This window comes from Passer montanus, unplaced genomic scaffold, assembly GCF_014805655.1.
Source record: "Passer montanus isolate IOZ18808 unplaced genomic scaffold, ASM1480565v1 scaffold22, whole genome shotgun sequence".
In the NCBI taxonomy this organism is placed as follows: Eukaryota; Metazoa; Chordata; class Aves; order Passeriformes; family Passeridae; genus Passer; species Passer montanus.
In genome coordinates, this window is record NW_024366815.1 from 7,672,722 (window position 1) to 7,692,826 (window position 20,105).

The window sequence follows — 20,105 nt, forward strand, 5'->3', positions numbered from 1 at the left end:
GAACTTATGATACACACTTTATAACTGGCATGTGGTTAGGCATTGAAAGTCGATGATTTGCCTTTAAACCCCCAACCAAAACTGGTAACACAATACTGTAAGTGCTTCTTACCTTTGTTACTTCCATTGGTGCCAGGAACAATATCTGTTACATTAATGTCATGAACAAAGTCTGCAAAGAAGAAAATCTCACAATCAATGTCCCATACCTGCTATTAGGCTTTCATCTGTTTACTTGACTAAAATTAAGTAAAAAAATATTTTGGAAAATTGTATCAGAGCAACAACACAGCAGCTTTCACTCCCCGCCCAAGACCCAACTGAAAGTTTTTCTAACTACTGTAGAAGTGTTTTGAAGTAGCTCTACACTGTATTACTTTCTTCTCAGAAGCCCTGTCCATTTACAAGTTTCCAAAGACTCCCCACTCCCAGGATTCCTGTTCCACAAGCACACCTCCACTTCGCCCAGCTACTCAGTAGTGCTGAACAGTAGGCCAGTGAGGAGATGCATCTTAAATCCAGCCTCTTTTGGGACAGAAAAAAAGGGCATACTAACATACTCCTAGTCCAGAAAAAGCTTCCCTTAATAATTTTCTATTATTTTCTTTTTCAGAAGAGGCTCTGTGGGACGCTTTTTCCACGCTTCTGTGGGAAACCCTGGAAAAAGGTTAAAGCCTCACTGTTGTACAGGTATCTCTAGCAGTGTTTTAGTTCCAGTACACTCCTGTGCTACTTTAGTGATATACCACACCAGTTACTTCCAAGTTTCTGCAACCTCACCTTTATAAGGGTACTGGATAGCAATTTCATTATATTTATGTATGATGTGTATATATATGCACAGAAAATGCTCCATCAGCTTGGAAACCAAATTAGTGTATCACTGGTTAAATTTTGCTTCTGTTGCATGTGGGCATGTTATGCACAGAAAATCAAGTGGGGCAGCTGGCTTCAGATTTTTTACATGCAATTAACAGCAGCTTGTTTCTCATAAAGAAAGCAAATGGTCTTGTGGGAAGAAAACCGTTTCCTCTTTCTTTATTTTGATTTATGACACCCTGAATCACAAACAAGTTTCTCATACTTATTATTACTAGTTCAGAATATAAAAAAATCAGAATATTTAACTAAAATCACAATTTTTTGTTCTTAATTTAAAAAAAAAGTACCTAGTCAGAAGCTATTAAAAATAATAGCTTCTACTGAATTAAAGCACTTTCAAATTTGTTATAGATGTCAACTTGTGTTTCTTCTGTACTTAAAAAGCAGTTTAGGACTAGCAATTTCACTTGTGGATCTTGTTTTTCCCATAAAACAGAAAATGAACAAGATCATGCAACACCATGTTAAAGACATCATATTGCACTCAGCACAAGACAGATATTGCACAATTATTGCATTGTATCCTACAGATTTCTAGACCATCTTCCTGCAGAAAATCAATTTTCTCCCACCTAAACTGTATGTGCAGATGTTTTAAGAAGTCATCTGAATGTATTAAACAAAATATAAGCTGCTGCTGAATACTTAGGAGTATTTACTGAATTCCTGCTTAGAATACTTAGAAACACGTGGCTGGAAGATGCCACTGTGTCAAACCTACATCCTATTATGCATTTTATTACCTAGTAATTACCTAAAATGAAAGTTAGGACAAGTAGCCAGTGATTGTTATCTTAGACTGCACAACTTAATTAAAAACTCCAAACAAATATAGATAAGGGATAAAGTAACATGCCAGTCCTATGGAAAAGCAGGACTTTTTCCTAGAAAATAAGATCTTTTCACCATTTTAAATTTTATTTATGCCATTTATAATAATAATGCCATTTATTAGAACTGGCATTATTTAATTTAGAATAATTTAAGATTAAAGTGTTAAACATTTTAAAAAAAAACCCAAAGCCTAAAATGAAATGTCTGTAACAACATATAAATTAGGTCAGCTATACAATTCATCAGTCATTAACCAATATAGTAAAATATGTCCTATAGGGATAGTGGAAATTCTAATTAAAAACTGTTTAACAGGCTTAACCGTCTGTGCTGTTATTTGTCTCAGAGATAACCCTCAAAACAGAGTATTTTAAATCTTAGTCAACCTACTCAATGACTCAGATTTTCAAAGCTCCCAATTCCATCACCAATTCCCACAATTCTACACTGATTACACGCACAAATGCTCGTGTGCCTGAGCAAGTACCAGGAATAAAAACCCAATGTGTTTTATTTTGTAGCAATGCCACACTAAGAATCATTTTTACTTCAGTAGCGTTCATTGCTTCCTAATGGACGCTTGCAAAAACTTCCTATATTGCAGTATTTTAAGTGTGTTTGTTGAATTTTATAATGAAACTGTGTTTTTTTCATTATCCTGAATAATTTCAACAGTCTAGCCTGTTACATGGCTGTTCAAATACATACACCCACACAAACAAAAGGGGAGTGAAAATACAGTGGAAACAAGCAGACAGGTTTAGGTTGTTTAAACTATACAAACAAAACCACGCTTTGAGAGAGAAATGGAAAAAGTGGCTTTGACAGAGGACTTTGCCTGTAACACCACACATAGTTACTTATTCTCAATTGATTTTTTACACAATGTAGCAGAAAAATCAAGATTACGTAAAATGGACAATCCTTTTTCAGTATAAGGCAGTCTTGACTTTTACAAAGGATTGCTGTAAAACTTAAACAAAAATGTTTACTTACTGTATATAAATTTCCCTGTGTTGAACAGAAAGTTGGACATAAGTACCCAATAAACAACCATGGCTCCAACAAGTGATACCATAGAAAATAAGAGGCTTGACCATTGACCAAAGGATCCAAAGTAATACTTGCAAACATCTGGGAATTCCCAGTTTGAGGTATCTGTTAAAGCTGAAAAAGACACAAAACCCAAAAATGTATCTAAACAAAATATTACATTAGAAACAGTAGAACTATTCAGGACAAAATGTGGGAGTTTTTAAGAATATTCTGACACACATTCACGGTGCTTTTAAGGACAAAGAAAATTGCAAGTAACTTTAAAACACAGCACTCATTAAGTGTTTGAATGAAGAAGCCTGGAGTAGACATTTTAATTGTGGCTGTAATACTACTTTTGAATACTTTCAGAAGCACTGAAATAAGACATGGCAAAAATGCCACCATGCATTTACAGCTAAAGCCTTTTGCAGAAGTTATGGCAAAGTAGGCCAGACTATGAACTATTCCTCTGCTCTGAAATTAGCTCAGTCACAAACTGACAAAGGTCTTAATGGCCTTTATTTGAGCAAGTGAGATGTTAGTTTACGCACAAAAGCACCAACCAAAGAAGAGCCCCAAGGTGAGTTTTGAACAATAAAAGTACATTCTAATTAGAGCCACTGTCAGTGACTGCTTCAGCTGCTGACAGTACTTAGAGGGCTTTCAACACAGAATACACACAAATATTACAGTAATCCAGGCACACAACACAAGAGGATGCAGCTACAGTCCATGCTGCTCCACTGTGCAAGTTGATCAGATATGTAGAGAACTGGACAGTGCTTATGGAGGAAAGATGCCTCTAACTCCCAAAGTCCCCAAAAACTTAGTAAGTGAACATCTGAAACCCTGCTTGAGAAGAGATTGTGTTTGGCTATAATACTTAGGTCCCAAGAAACTGAACCAATATCTAATAAGGGAAGACAGTCATTTAGCAAACAGAGCTTAGACACAGACTACAAAAATAGAGATATTCATAGCCTTTATTTACAGGTCAGGTCTAACATATAGTAAAGACACATACAAACAGAATCTAATACATATTGGTATTTCACACTTAAAGTATTTGCATGATGCAGCTTTGGATTTCTTACGTATCATTTGCCGTGATTTCACAACTCTGTAACAGCAATAAAGAGTCAAAATGCCCATCAGTAAGATGAGAACAATTCCAGAAGTGAAGCCTGCCTGTTAAGAGGGAGAAATACAGTTCATTTGATTTATGAATATACTACAAAACGAAGAATAAGGCAGGTTCCCAAAAACATTTTCAGATGCATATATTCTTCACAGTTTACCTGTTTTATTCCCCATGGGATACTTAATATGGATGTACCCATCATAGTATTCCATATCATAAATCTAGGAAGAAAAGATCCAGTGAATATTTTAAGAACCATTCTTATTTCACATGCTTGTCTTAGTTAACAACAGTTATGCTATTAATACAGAACATTCAGTAATCATGCATTTTATGGCTATTATATGGCAAGGTGTTTAACATACATTGTCACTAGACTGGAGTTTTTACCATAGCCATCTGTGCAACTGTCAACTTTAAAAGCAGTTCCTAATGGACTGTACACGTAGATTTCATCAGGAGCTGGGAGGACATGATCAGGAGCAATCTAACAAATGGATAAAAAACCAACTTGTATTAGTAACGTCAATGTAACTAAATGTCCCAAACACATCAAGTCAACTATTGTAAATCACAGGAAATTACAATTAAAAAAAAAAAGAAAAAAAGAAAGACAAGGTTGTTACAAACTAATTCTCTTCCTGGACAGAAAAGCCCAACAAACAGTTGACATAATTCCTAGCTAGATAGCTAGAAAAATACATTTTTCTTCTGCAAAATGTGTGTAAATACACTATGAACAGATCATGCTAGCTCAACAGATCAGTTACTGCAGCTGACCACTGCTTTAATCTTATAGGCAGGAGAAAACTGGGCAGCCTGGATCACTGTTATAAAATTAATGCGGTTTGTATATTTTCTTTTAATGGTGAAGGCATTGCACAAGAAGTAAATAACAACTTATGATAAAACAAAACCTTTTGAAGGCACTCAGCTACCGCATACTTGATTCAAAGCAAGCTGCAGAACAATTCCACCCAAACATTATTTCTGCTGCTTATATAAATCAAGGCTGTGTAAGACCAACATGTCAGAGGCCACCCAGTTAATGAGGTTGTCTTTGCCTTACCAATGCCCTGTCTGCAGGGGATGTGAGCCTGCTGTAGTAATGAATCCGCTTATTCATTGCTGAAGCTTCATCAGTGACTCTTTGCATGTCATCATTCACACTGACTATGTTTGTGGGCTCCACGTGAAATGGTCTAAAGGAGGAGAAGAAAAGGGAAGGAAGGAAAACCCTTAAAATCATGGAATACAAGATACAACTCAGAGAACAACTCAGCAATACTCAGGATGGTTTTGTCATTCATTGACACAAGGCAAATGAAAAGATATCCATCAATGCCATTGAGGGAAGCTGCCATCTGTGAAAGAACTGAGTTTATATCCACATTAAAATGGCCTCCAGCCCAGATTCTGTGGAGCAACTTAACATCAGACCTAATATCCTGCTGTTAGTTTTCAACAATGAATCACACACAGAAATAGATGTTAATGAGCTTGGGCAAGCTTATTAGTGCTTATAACTGGTGTTCCCAGAACTAGCGATGAGGAACAGAGGTAGAAAAAGAAAGCATGAGAATGAAGAAGCAGAAAGCAGAGAAAGAGGAATGAGTGGTGGCAGTGATGACCATATATGAAAAGATTAGGAACTACTAATCTAGCTGAAAACACCGTATGGAATTGTGTTTAGCGGGGAAGGAACCAGGCCCAAATAAGTCCATGTGCTCATATATATTTTTAAGTCAAGGCAACAAGGAATGGACTATGCCTCCCTTTCCTCTACTGCACCTGAGTTAGACTGCAGGCACGGTCATGGCTGCTGAAGGAGAAAACAGGAACACCACATGCCCCTCATGTTCTCTGCACACAAAGAGGCACAGAGCAAGCACAGTGAAAGCTGCTCCTAAAGTTACACCACCATATACCTTCATGCAAGGAGGACTACCAGAGAAATGTGCCCAAATCATGATATTGCTCAGATTTTTTTTCTAACTCAAGTATAATTTACTTCCATATTATGCTCTTGCCTAAAAACAGCATTGAGTCCTAGCACTGAGAGGCTAATTTCTCAAAGAAGACACAGGACACTGCCCTAAGCCTTTATACATCAGCTTTTTTTTTCCTTTCAGCAGTAATTTAATTTGTAAAACTACCACAACGGCTTTCTGATCTTCCTCTTCCAGGCTGATCTTTAAACCACTCAAAAGCCCAGAGAAGCAGAGATCACAACAAGCTTCCAACTACTAACAACAGAAATTAGGTCAGCAATACAGACATGACATTTATTCTGTAATGTGAGTAAAATCTATTTGAATTTACTGGTTTTCAATACTCATTTCTGTTTCACACTACAATGGAATTTGGGCAACCTCTCCAACCCCAGCTCTCAATAGCATCCATAAAGAAGTTTCCATTCTTTTTCCCCATGAATCATTTACGCATTTGTACTATGACACCACATGTTATCTGTAAGGAAGATAAGAAATACAGTTCTGAAGTTCTTTGCTCTTTCTTTGTAAGAGAGGAAGATAGACTCCTATTCCTGTGTGCTTGAGGGGAGACAATAGATGGGAGTATCTATGAAAGTAAGAAAACCTGACTCACAAGAGGGGAAAATAGATAATACAAACTTCCATCTCCACAAATTAATTCTTTCTTTTATCTTAAACTTAATTAATTCTTACATATTCCTTCACTATGGAAAAAAATGGCTTAGATTTGCTAAGTTGTCTCCTACTTACTGAAATGAAAATTAACACTTTTAAATTTTTAAAACATTCTCAATTGACTCTTCTTCCTATGACTACGACATAATGGGGGAAATATATGTTTTATGTGTGCACTTTTGTGGTGTCCTTATAAACAATTTAGAATGATATCTCAATTTAACATAAATAAATTTTAAGCAATAGCTTTACTACTCAAAACACAGGCACATGGGGCTAACTGACTCCACATGTAGGTAATATACAAAAATACTCATGGATTTTCAGTTCCAAAGGACTTTACTCATTTTAGCTTAAAATTTATTAGGTTGAACAAATCATTGGATGCAGCTAAAAAATATTTCATTAGAAGACCTGTAAAATAAAGACTGCAGTCTTGAAAACAGGAAAAGTAACTTGTATAAACTTGTTTAAATGCTGCCCTACCTCCAGTCAGCTCTTTGCTATTTTCTTTTTGGATTGCTGACATGCACTATATTTAGAACACTTATGTGTTTTGCTAATTATACAGCAACTGCATAGTGTGAAGAACTTCCTCTCTTTCCTCATCTCCATTTAATATCATCAGGACATCCCAATGAACTTCCACTGCAACTGTGGAAAGGTTACAGTGAGACAAAGTCCACGTTTTGGTTAAAAGTGAGTAGGCAGATCTGTGACAAAGATTTCTTTCAAAACAGTGTTCAACAATTCCTAGCATGGATGTCAAAGAAAATTCTTCCATAGTGAAAGACAGTCAGAGATTATTTTCTAAAGCAATGCAAGTGAAATCCAAGGATGATTTTAAACTTGAAGTAACAGAAAACATGCATACAACATCCTATTTTGTGGGGAAAGCAGTGTTGTCAAAGACCAAACAAACATAAAGAGAATAAATTATGTATAGTAAAAACCTATCTGTAGGTAAGAAATTGTTTTCAGAAAGACATTTCCTCTTCTTCGGCATTATGAACAGAATCTGGATTAAACAAACAACTTATGGTCTAACACAAAACAAAAGGGTATGATCCAGAATCTAATCTATGGGTGAGGAAAAGAAAAGAAAATTAAACAATCCCTATGAAATTGTATGTACCTATTGCTTCTGCTTCCTGACTCCAGAGTAATGTGTATGTTTATTGTTGCCAATACTTGGGCTACTTCCCCTCTTGATCCCTGCTACTATGCACCTGTTGAGAATGAAAATTATGTAATGCACCACTTAATTTCATTTCTTCCAGGGTACAACTGCACCACTAGCCCCGCTGAGCATGTGACTGCTAAAACATACTGACCACCAATCAATTTTATGTCATTTGCACAACTTTTTGGAAACATCAACCTGACTTAACTGCGTGAGCAGGCTGGGAGGCCTGCTACTTACCTACCCTGACCTCCACTAGGAGAGGGAAGCATCCTGTTCACGATCAAGGTCAAGGTATTGCTCCCAGCAAAGACCGAGATTTTCAAAGCCCAAAGCAGGTAGAATATAATTGGGGATATATTTTGAAAAACTCTGTTTAGGGACCTTACCTCTAGCAGGCAAGCACTAGCAAGTATTAGCAAGCACATGCAAGTATTAGCAGGTACAACCCTGCTTATTTTTTGCTTATTAAAAAATCTGATTTATGCATGCAATTATATCCTATCTCTCACGTGGCAAAATGCTTATGAAAAGAATGGACAATGAAAAGTTGGATAATGTGATCAGGGGGAACGGGAGAGATTACATGGCTGTGATTATTACATGAAACAATGCAGACAATTTCCATGCACTGAGATAAACCATAACAGCCCTTGAATTTCATATACACTGAAAGACACAATTACAGACAGAAAGACACTGTTTCAGCAGCTGGCCAGAAAAACAGCGCTCTTTTATCAGGGCAAACATACCGGTAAAACAGAGCTGTTTTCCACAGGACCATGAAAATGGACAACTTGCAGGACCTCATGCAGGAGGTCCACATCTTCCATACATTACACCCGGCAGGTGTATTTTTCAGAAACCATTCCCAGAAAATGTACAGTTGCATTCATCTTTTCTTGCTCACACAAAGGGACAGTTAATAATAATTTGCTAGAGATGGTCCAAAAAGAAAGAAGAGTGCTTCTGTCAAAACTTCCTCACATTTTTAACTTCAGTAGCAATTTTGCAAGCAAAGAAAATAAAAAGAGTGGCTCATGATTAACACTGTTCCCTTGTGATAAGCAAAGTTCAGGCGCTGGACTTGGAGGGCTAGACAGAACAGCATAACAAGAACACTAGTCAACTATGTAAAATTTTGTATAAGGGTGCTACATTCATCTTATGTAATTATCAGCAATGTACTACATCTTGTAGGGCAATGAAAGAGTAAGACTAATACATACCTCAAGAACTTTCAGACTAAATAATACTGCTTTTCAAGTACCTTTGCTGAAGTATTTTTAAACACCAGACAACTGGTTCTTGAGATATGATCAAAAACATGGCAAGTATTCAGCTATTATAGTATAATAGTTTTTTTGTACTATTATGTCTTTCAGCTCTATAGGACAGTATAAATGACTTTAGACAAGCTCTTAATTTTTAAACAAATACGGAAAACCTTCTTTACAGAATGCTTTACTATTTCTTTCCTCCAAACACACCACAAGGAGCCACTTTAGCTTACTGCAGAGACTTCTTTGACACCCCACATCAATCATTTACTTTTTAGGGATGTGATAGGATTGTTACAGAGAAATAAAGCTACGAAATTCCTATAGCTTTATTGCCTTACTGAGTTTAAAAATTATTACAGGAATGCTGCAAATGGCACAAGACAAATCAGTAAAACTGATTCACTGCATTGGAAATTAAGGAAAGGAGAAGTAATAAGAATAGGTATTTCATAATTGGCAACTACATATCTGGATAGGAACACCAGGCACTGGAACAGGCTCTCTAGGGAACTGGCCATGGTACCTAGCCTGTCAGAGTTCAAGAAACATTTGGACAACCGTCTCCGGTACATGATCTGGTTCTTGGGGATGTCCTGTGAAAGGCCAGGAGCTGGATATGAGGATGCCTGTGGTCCTGTTTCAACTCAGGATCCTCTCTGATTACAGATATCAGTGTGCTTCTCTTTAAGGAAATCTGTATCAAAGAATTCCACAAGTGACTTGGATTTTACTTTCTGAGCTGTCTGAATTTACTGAAATTTACTGTGTGAATTTACATACTGTACAGTGTGCTTACAGTTATTTTGTAAGATCTTCATTCTTTTCACAATACACTTAACTTGCATTTTTCTGCATTTATATCACCATTACAGTAATTACAGCATGATCACACAAGTATCTTAAAATGTTGAATGAAGAACTAAAACAACCTTTTTGAAGCATAACATCATTGCTTGCACATTTTAACAAATTATGAATCACAAGCCTTACCACACTACACTTCAATCACTACTCCCCTTCCCTGTAAAAGACAAAAGCTATTTTACTCATCACATATCAAGAAATATGAAGGTTCTCAATTAAGGTCACAATTCTTTCCAGTTAGTAAGAAGCAATACTAGGAATTCACAAAAATGTTGGCGAAATAGAAAACTAGCGAAAAATAGGGAAAGCAAGCAATGGTATAAAATGATCACGTTGGTGTGGAGTGGTACAGGCATAATGAAGGCAGAAAGGATAGATTTGCACAGGTTGCAGACCGTCTCCTAAATTAAAAGAACTTTGAAAATAAAGGGAATCACCACTTTTGCATTAAAAAGGCTTCTCTGACTGTCATCTACAGACACTGTTTAATTTACAGCTGTTTAATTTCACTTACTGATGCCTCCTACATTCTGGGAACCTGTGGGACTTCAAAAAGAGTAGGAAAAAAGCTGGAAGGCTTGATCCCTCTTTAGCAGGAGGCATTGTCAAGTTTTTTGATATGCAAAAGAACCAGCACAAACATCAACTACTTCTTTGAAGGCTCAGGTATTCCTGACTGACAACTGCAGTATCTATTGACATTGAAGAGATTTAAAACGCAGCTTGAAGAAAACAAGAAACGTCCTCTTTTCCATACAATAATCACCAATAAGCCAATACAGGAATGATATTCTAGTTTTTAAAGGGAGCTACAAAATTGGAAAAATACACCGAATACAGTGAAGAGAGAAGAGCAATAACATTCTCTTTAAAGGGATTAAAAGTGGCTTTATATATCCCTCAAATTAGCAAAGCAATACTACACGAAGTAATTTACAACTCTTAAAAACCAATCAGCTTATTGTTCTTATGTAAACACTGAAAAGCATGCCTTTCAAAAATCCCAAATCCTCCAAGCTGTTAAGAAAACCAGATAACGATGCAAATTCCTCAAACGTCAAACAATCCAAACAAAAGTACAGAACAGCACTACGACAGACAAACAGTAATTACCACAAATCACACACAACACATGAAGAGCTATCTCAATCAAAGCAAAGCTACCAAGCATTCACTTGGGACACAGTTTCTGAATACCAAGTTGAAAAACAGGAACAAAGGGCAAAAACACACTGCATCGTACTACTGCATTTTCACTGTTGGATACTTTAATGCCGAGCAATTCTCCTTTCCAGGAGCCAGTATTCCCTGAAGGTTTAATGAAGAAGCCCTTCAAACTGTCCACTTGCTCTGACCACGACTGACAGACTCCAATGGCCTCTTCTTCCTTATTTCTTCTTTTAAAGTGTGGGGGCTGCCTATTCTAATACAGAAGTGGAGTTCAAGCTTGTTTGACTCCTCTATTTCCAGGCCTTTTTCTGATATCCCAGGCCTTTTTCTGATATCCCAGGCGTCCTGCCCTTCATCCTTGTGCCTCTGCATACCTGGAAGGCAAAAAGGCTAGGTCGTGGAAAATGGGAGAAAGAATTCAAGAGAGGGCAATAAGGACATTCAGGCAGATCTGCAGAACTAGAGGCCGTGAATGTGGGCACACAATCCAAGTACACAATTCTGCTTTTAGTAAGGGAACCAAATGCCACAGGCTGTGTGACCTTTAATGATGTGAGTCTCCAGATCCAAGTACCCACTTCTGCTTTCAGTGAGGGAATCAAATGCCACATGCTATGATCTTTTATGAAGTCGAGTCGCCAGACTTGAGAAATCACAGGGTAAAAACCCAACTATACAATATGGAAACAATATCCAACCTCACTTAGAAAAGTGAGTCTTAGCATTCAGGTGATTCAAAAAACCTCTCTTATTGCTACTGCATCAACACAACCCTGAAACTCACTGCTCCTCAAGCAGAACACATACTTCCTCCAAAGCAAGTTGCTCCCGAAAATCATTCCTACAAATTAGCAGTCTTGAAGGGATCAGATACTCCACAAAAAGAGGAAGATTTCATTTACATTCATTCACAGTTGCCTTTGCTATCTGCAAGTACTCTACCATTTCCTAGCCTTTATAAACTCAATTCAGTATGCTTCTAGACCTGTGCTCCCTGTGTTCCCCTGGATTCACATAGACCCTTATCCTCCTTCCTTTACTTGCAGAGAAGAGGATGTACCTAGGCTCTCACAGCTTTCCAAAGCTGGAGGCTGATAGCATCAAAGCACTATGTTCAAGAACTTTTTTCTTGCTTGAAGCAGCCACTGTCAACAGGATTTTGTATGCAACAGTGCCATCTTCAGTTCTTCCAGGAAAACTGCTTTACTGAAATACGATGGATGCAAATAGGAAAAAAACAACCATTAATTGGTCCAAGAGGTGCTACAGTGCTACACCTTCATCTAAAAATGGAAAGCTGATGCCTTCAGCTAGTATTAGGAGGGCAGGTACCACTCTGATCTCAGTTTTGGTTCCACAACCAGCCCTCAAAAATCTTAACTGCAGCAGAGGAAGTCTCTCATTCCAAACCCCTTTGTTAAACTCTTAAGAAAACATGTAAAATAACAACTTAGCTACAGTTATTATTTTTGAAGGCACAGTAATAAGGCTGGACTGACGAATTTTTCACATTTGCTCACTCCCAGAAAGCACTACACCGTTTTTCTTAAAAGGCAGTAAAGGTCACTCAGCTCACTTAGTACTACCAAATAATGTATTTTTCCAGCATCACCTGCAGAATGCATACAGCACCATCTACACATACTGATAGGAACATCAGGCAAACTTGCTTGCATAGTCTCAACATTTCAGTTAGCTGCTCTAAATAAAAAAAAAAAATCATGCTCCACTATACACAAACGCTATTCAATGTTTGAAGAGCACTTTAAAAGCCTCATGATGAGTTCCTAACAGAGAACTCTCTCTGAAAGGAACGGTCTTGTGTGCAGCTGAACAAACAATGGCTTAACAGCTTTCATTTCTGCTATCTCCTGAAGAATTCCTCAGGCAGGACTCCTTCAAACAAAAATGTCAGAAGCCAGGACACTTTCAAACAGCAATGATAGAAGTATCTGTTCTTCCATCATTTCAGAATGCTTTACAATGTTAGGCTGATGGAAAGACAGATGACAACCAGAATTGGCACAAGGCAAGGAAGGGTAGTGCTGGCTGTTTGAAACCTGGAATGGCAATGGAAGAAGACAGAAAGAATAAGGTGTGTATGATCTTTCTGCATCCTCACAGAAATACACCATAAAGGCCCAATCACACCAACCCAAGTTAAGCAGACACAGTTTTATCCCTTCCTAGATGCATACTGTCAATCCTCTTCCATTAGCTTATCCTGCTAATACCCCTGGCAAAAAATCAAAACAAAACAAAAAGGATCTGAAGGAGAGGATGAAAAATTAAAGTTATTGCTTTTCAACTACATCTACTCTCCTGGATTGAAAAACTGCTGAAGGATGCACAGCAAAACACTGATGGACAACGTGGCAGGAACTGCAGAAGCATTAAGACTGGCTCAACTGGCCAAGGAAGTACTTTTTAGAAGACAAAGGTAATAGCTCTCTGTTCTCAAGGGAAGAGGATCAGTAAAGGACCCAGTTTATGAAAATTGTACTGGAAGTCCAAGTCCTGCTTTGACAGCTCAACCGCATTTATGCGATCCCATTCTGAACTGGACAAGGGAGACTGACACGGATGAAAATTAGCCATTCTTTCTTTTGCTTTAAGCCCACATCAGTGTTGAGTTTGGGGGTTGTAATCTGTTTGCTTGCACAGGGGAGGGATAGTGCCATAGAAGTCATTTAATCTTGCAGTGCTGACAGATTCCTCGTAGTTTCAACATCCACAACAAGGGATTTGAACAGTTACTAAATTTAAAGGCATGATTTTGAGTTTAAAGAAATGATTGTATCTTGGTCACTTTAGCTCTTTGAGAGGATACAATACGCAAATGGTAATAATCAAGGCAATCTTAAGACACTTATTTGCACTTGCTAACAGCACACTTTCTCCTACACTTAATTTCTGCTGTTACACTCCCTAAAGCTTTATTCCTCTACCTTTTTCAGACTCTTTCCAAGGGATCCTCTTACCACCCTTAACTTACTGCTTTCTCTCTTTTGCCACTCCAGCCTTCTAAAAAACATCAGTTCTGATTCTTCACCCTGAAGTCCTTCTTACCCACAATACTGCTTCTGGCTCTTTGGCCCACCTAAGCATGCTCTCATCCTTCCAAGCTCCTCTGGTAATGCTTAGCAAATGGATTTCTGCTTCTCATGTTCTTTTTATTTTCTGTCTCTCATATACACTGTCAAAACTGCTTTTCCAGCCCTCCTTTACTAAGCACTACTTACAAAGAGTTCACACCAGTATTTTTACTTCTTTTCATGTGACATGCTGTTCCTCTCCAAACTCTCTTTATAGATACCCTTTTACACACTTCTTTTCTACTGCCTCCTCTTATTTTTCTACAGCTCTAGGCTTTCTGCTTTCTCCCTACTGATACCCTTCCAGTTAAAATCTACCCTGGTGCACATGAGCTTCCTGCAACAGCTAAATAATTCTAAACAAAACACAGGCCCCAGAGATTTCATACACAGCTATAGGCATCCACCCAGTCCTCTGCCACTCCAATTAAGATATGCTATTACCTTATTCTGTTCTATTCTATTCTATTCTGTTCTGTTCTATGTCAAGAGTGAACATCCTGTTCATTTGACAAACAGACAAACCTAGGCATTAAACATGATCCCCCTCACTTGTTCTGCATTTTGCATCTCTCTTAAGAATTCAAAGCACACTTCAGATCTAGCCACAAAAATGCAGATAAAAATTATAATTCCTAACGCCCGAATTGAAAATTGAAATAAATTCAAATCCCAGTCAGTGGTTTTAGCCAGACTCTTCCATAAGACCACAGTATAGACATCCCTTCCTTCCACAGGCCATGGTTTGTGAGACAGATTAAGTAGGCATCAAATGCACATCCCTTCCTTAAAACCTGTTAATATTTGTACTCTATGAGTCAGCCTGATAAATGTTGACAACAAAGATCACCAGTTTGATTTTTTCTGCACTACTGCTGTAAAGAAAGAACCCAGATTTTATAGCATTCCATGAAGACAAATAATCCTTCCAAAAATGTATCACGCACAAGTTTGGGTTGATTTGAGGCTTGTGGAGCTGATACTCGCTTGACTCATTAGGGTCAATTAGAAGCTGGGTCTGCAAAGACAGCTTATTTTAAATTACCTATTGATAACAATTGAGTTCATGACTGGCAAGCTTATGACCAGCAAACTGGCTACTCCACAAATAGATGCAGCTATGACACATGTGAAGGCTGGAGCTGGAGCCAGTAGTTTAAAGGACAACTGTAAGCAGAAAAGCAAAATGAAGAATAATTAACCAGGTTAATCTCTCTTTTATCTATGCCTACAGAACATTCTACTGTTCTGCAAGCTGAAGTACTACAACAGAAGGGCAGCAAAAGGAAACAAGTGGGTCAGAATTTAATAATACAGGTTTCCTGTTGCTGGTCATAAACTGTGAAGCAACACCTAACTCTACGCAAGTTATTTTTCCCCAGTCTCATTCTCGGCTACACTCCACATGACTTTTAGATGGTAATCTTAAGAGGACTGGACCTCCATTAATCCTCACTGACTTAGACCTATGAGCGTCTGTTTTCACGGTCTTCAGGTTCCCCCAACCTGGTTTCAAAGTCTAAAAAGCATGAAGGAGTGAAGACAAGGATATGGCAGATTTAGAAGCCTCACTGAAACCCGTGATGTTAGCACTGGATAGCAAAACTCTATTAGTTGTCTTCCACTGTGAATTTAACAACAGTTTATGGCTCAGTTATGCATGTGTGTAACAAAGCTTTAAGATGAGACAGGTGATTCAGAGTTACAGCCCAGGCCATGCAAGAGAGCTAGCAAACAGGTTTGCCCCGGCAGGAACAAAACTGTATTCAATTAGTCAATCATCCCAACCATCCCATAAGCACGGACTGTGCTCAGCTGGTATTCATCAGAGAACCTCCCACAGTGGGCAGGAGAAAGGCTGAGAGGATCACTACTCCCACACCTTCCACCATGCCATCGTGGTGCTGTACAAACAGCAGCTGGACCACTGAGAGCTATCTATACTTAATTTCTTATTAGAAGTCACTATTTCTAAAAAGCACCTCACATTTATGGTTTAAATACCAGAATCTGTTAATCAAAGTATTTAGTTCAAACACAGAAATTATTTTTTAAAAGTGCCACTTGGAGTAATGTGGTCTTCTATTAAATTCTGAGCAGGATGAATACAATTCAAGGCATAATACTCAAGTAAGGTGCAGGCTGTGCACATGTGAGAAATAAGCACACTCCACACTGAAAGATGGGAAGTCCAACACAGGACAGCACAGTTCCCGAGTTCCTGGAGTGAATCCTCAGTCAGAATGGACCAAAGGATGCTGTACTGGCCACAAAACTAGCAGCATACATTAAGAGCTCCCTAAAATAGGGACAGCACGCCTTATAGACACCTCAGCTTGTCCATGCTCTCCTATAACTGCATTGGTTAAAGGCGATAAAAACTGGATAAGCAACCTAAGTTACCAACTTTTTGAGGAAAAAAAGACTTGAATATACAAGCTGAACCTCTGCTGAGCTTTCGTGTAGCTCTGACTGAATGAACAGGTACACAGTCACGCCAAATTATAAACCTAAGTAAAATTTCAAAAACCCAGCATGTTAAACTAGATTTGTTTTTGACAAAGCTTGTATAATTTATATATTTGTGGGCACTGCAGATAAATACTTACAGAAACGAAACACTATCACCTTAGGCTAACCTACATTTTAAACACTATTTTTGTTTTTACTTAACGAGCTCTCCCTCAGGCCGGCGAAAACCGATGTAAACATTTCCCCGCTTCACGGACCGCCCGAAAAGCTTCCATGCTGCTCCTGTACCTCCGCCCCCGCTCTGACGACCTGCCCGTGCTCCCACGAACACGGCGCGGCCGGTCAGTGCCCTGCCGCCGGTCAGTGCCTGCGGCCGGCGCGGCTCCTGCCCGGCCCCTCCGCCCCGCAGGTCGCGTCCCCGAGCGGGGCGGGCGGCGGGGGGCACGGAGCAGGACACGGAGCGGGACACCCGGCGGCCCGCCCCCGCCGGCGCCGCGCTCCCGCCGCGGCCACAGGAAGCACGGCGGCGGCTCCGGGCCTGCCGGGGCTCCGGGCGTGCCGGGCCGCGTAGTTCCTGGAGCGGCTGCGCCGAGGAAGCCGCCCAGGCGCTGCGGAGGGCAGGACTACGATTCCCAGGAAGCGGCGGGGCGGTGTACCCGAGCTGCCGGGCGAGGGCCTTACCGTACGGATAGGCGTGAGCCGAGTGCCGGGAAGAAGATTTGCACTTGCTGGTGTTGGCTGATGCCACTAATAATAATAAAAACCCAACAAAACAAACAAACAAGCAAAACCAAAACACTAAAAAACCCCTCACACATTCAGTTGCTTGCACGCTTTTGCGGTCAAAAGTGACAAAATCCACAAGTGACCCTTGCCAAGGTAAACCGTGCTGTCTTCACGTGACTGGCTGTGGAGTGATGTATCCAGGGCGTCCTGGCCTGCTCAGCGAGGTGTTTCACACCGAGCAGAGCACACTAAGCAGACTAAACAATAGGGACAGTATGCCCAGCAATACATTTTAGAAATTCACTATTTTTAATCCCGAGTTGGTTTGTTTTGTTTTCTTTTTTTGGAGGGTTTTTTTGGTTGGTTGGTTTGGTTTGGTTGTTCCTGAGTTTTTTGTTTCTTTCTTTCTTTCTTTCTTTGTTTTAATTTGGTACTACTTAAGTTGAGATAATCCTTTTCATAGCTGAAAACATGGTTATTATCACAATCTAGGGGTACTTATAGTTCATGCTTGGAAAAACTGCTGAATTGCAAGGAAAACAGCAGAGAGAGCTTCCCCACATGACAATATTACAAAACAGGCTAGACACAAATCACCCCCTGTACTTCCTGCTCAAGTAAAATCTAAAACATAATGTACGCCTAGCAGCAGGACTGCTCTGCAAGAAAATTGCTGTGTAATTGAATTTCAGACTGCTGACGGAAATGAGGCAGCAGAGACATAACACTACGAATCATCCTGAAATCCAGCTGCACACAAACTCATTGGGACCAAAACTCTTACTTCTGTACCCAGGAAATTCATCTTCATCCTTAGCATCTGAGGCACTCTTAGAATCCAAGTGTACATTGTGGGCTTTGGCCATTTGAAGATTTTGGTCGATAAGTCAAGCAGTCTGCCCAGCTGCTATCACAGGAACTTGAAATGCAATGCTAACACCTTGTGCTGGTACTATGAAAGTAAATTAAACTGAAACTCACAAAACTAGAAGTGTGCCAATAATTGGTTTTTTCACCTTGCAAGTTTCTAGTCTTGCTCTTGCAGGCCTGTCTTCTGTGTCCTATGCTGTGAAAGATTTGTATAAGTTAATACTATAGCAGCTAGATGATCTGTATTTCATTGCATTCTTGGTCACCTACTATAGTTCTTGAGTTATGCTTAGGAAAAGTGTTTTATTGTAAGAACTATAAGCCTAGCAGAAGTAGATTCATCCTGCTCCCTGTCCTGCAGTGTTTGTGTTCTGGCTTTCTCTTCTGACGACACATTACCTCCTGGGCAGAGTGTCTACATGCTTGGACAGGGCCTAGAAAAATGGGAGCCTAAACTAATTTTGAAGTTCTTGGCAAATCTGTAAGACAAAGGGAGTATTAAATGCAGTTCTAAGAAATTTCCATCTTATGCTATGTTGAATCTTCCTTTTTCCTGCCTCAAGAATACTTTACTCTGCACTTGCCATTATAATTGTAATATGCATAAATTCATAAAATTGAGGCATTATGGAACATTATAATAGATTAATAACTTTCCCCATTGATGAAACATGGTCACATAGCTAACAAACTTGGATGGGTGTTGCATTTTCTTAGAGAAAACTTCAGGTTTATTTCTGAAAGACACTGATAATACATCAGGATAGCATTTACCTTATAGAAACTGTTACACAAAAAGAAAGAATAATGGGGTTTATGCATATATTTGCCTCTTTCCCCTGTTCTTGGTGCTATGCTCACCCTTCTGCAGCTGCTCTGGACTGTGAGGTTGCTGGTTTCATTCTTGGGCAGTGGTTAGAGGAAAGGACATTAGAGCAGGTTATCAGCATCTGGAGCCCATCTCTGAGAAGAATATGAGGTTTACTTTGCTGGTTTCTTCTTCCTCACTTTAAGGAGTTGCACTCACACTTGGGGTAAATTCTTACAAGTATTTGTAAAATACTTCAGTATGTTTTTCTGGTTAGCTGCAACTCCATATTCTGTTTGAATGTAATACGTAAGATGCTGTTTACATATGTTGGATAATACTTTGTTTTGGTTTTGTTCAAGCATATGACTGTGCTTGAGTAGGGCTGGTTGGGTAAAATTACCTCAAGGGTAGTCTGTAAACATCTCGTGCAACTTGTACGCTGCTACCATGGTTTACATTGAATTGTTAGCAGCTGTTGGGGGGGAAAAAATATTTAGCTTTCCAAAGAATCCTCTGAGTTGAAGAAATTAAGTTACCATTATCATGTAATTTCTTCCCATTCACAAAATGTCATAGTTTGGCTTCTCCTAATGTCGTGGAAAGTAATCTGGAGGCAGTAGAGAGAGTCCTACAAAGAGACAAAGGCATAAGGAAAGAAAATAACTCTCCAAGTTTATCTACTAGTTAGAGGCTGTGACATCTGACTGTAGTTAAAATTAACTGAGATCACCCACCTGGGATTACAGATCTGCTACTATGACTGCATTCATAGTAGCTCCCCATGTCCACTATTAAAAGTATTAACTTAAACTGTATGGAGTGCTGAACATACAGTTACACTGGCAAAGCTGAGGAAATGGTTCCTGTTCCTGGAAAGTAGAAGGAACAATTTGAAAGCTTTCAGTTTGGCTTAGATGTGTCAGAGCAGCACATCTGCCACGAACCATAAATTTCTCAGGAGAACAGACACACTGCTCTCTTTCTTTCTGGCCATCCAAAACAGAGCTCGAGTGCAATGGCAAACAGAAGCCATTTTGGCTCTTAAAGCTGCTTACTCTGCTTCCTTG

The 20,105-nt window shown here is 39.1% G+C and overlaps 1 protein-coding gene across 3 annotated transcripts in view; it reads right to left on the reverse strand.

The window, feature by feature from the left end:
• The window catches only part of SLC38A9 (solute carrier family 38 member 9), a 38,821-nt gene extending 27,366 nt beyond the window's left edge, over positions 1–11,455 (reverse strand). The window contains exons 1-7 of one of the 3 annotated variants that reach the window (XM_039709828.1): positions 11,138–11,455; positions 4,965–5,097; positions 4,261–4,382; positions 4,053–4,116; positions 3,849–3,942; positions 2,713–2,883; positions 113–172 (exon numbers count right to left, since the gene is read on the reverse strand). In XM_039709828.1, the coding sequence (XP_039565762.1) occupies positions 113–172; positions 2,713–2,883; positions 3,849–3,942; positions 4,053–4,116; positions 4,261–4,382; positions 4,965–5,051 (598 nt within the window). In that variant the 5' untranslated portion in view covers positions 5,052–5,097; positions 11,138–11,455. Of the gene's footprint in view, positions 1–112; positions 173–2,712; positions 2,884–3,848; positions 3,943–4,052; positions 4,117–4,260; positions 4,383–4,964; positions 5,098–8,499; positions 8,633–11,137 lie in introns of those variants that run through there. The other 2 variants (XM_039709827.1, XM_039709829.1) reach the window with 2 other exon arrangements.
• Between the last annotated feature and the right edge of the window lie 8,650 nt (positions 11,456–20,105).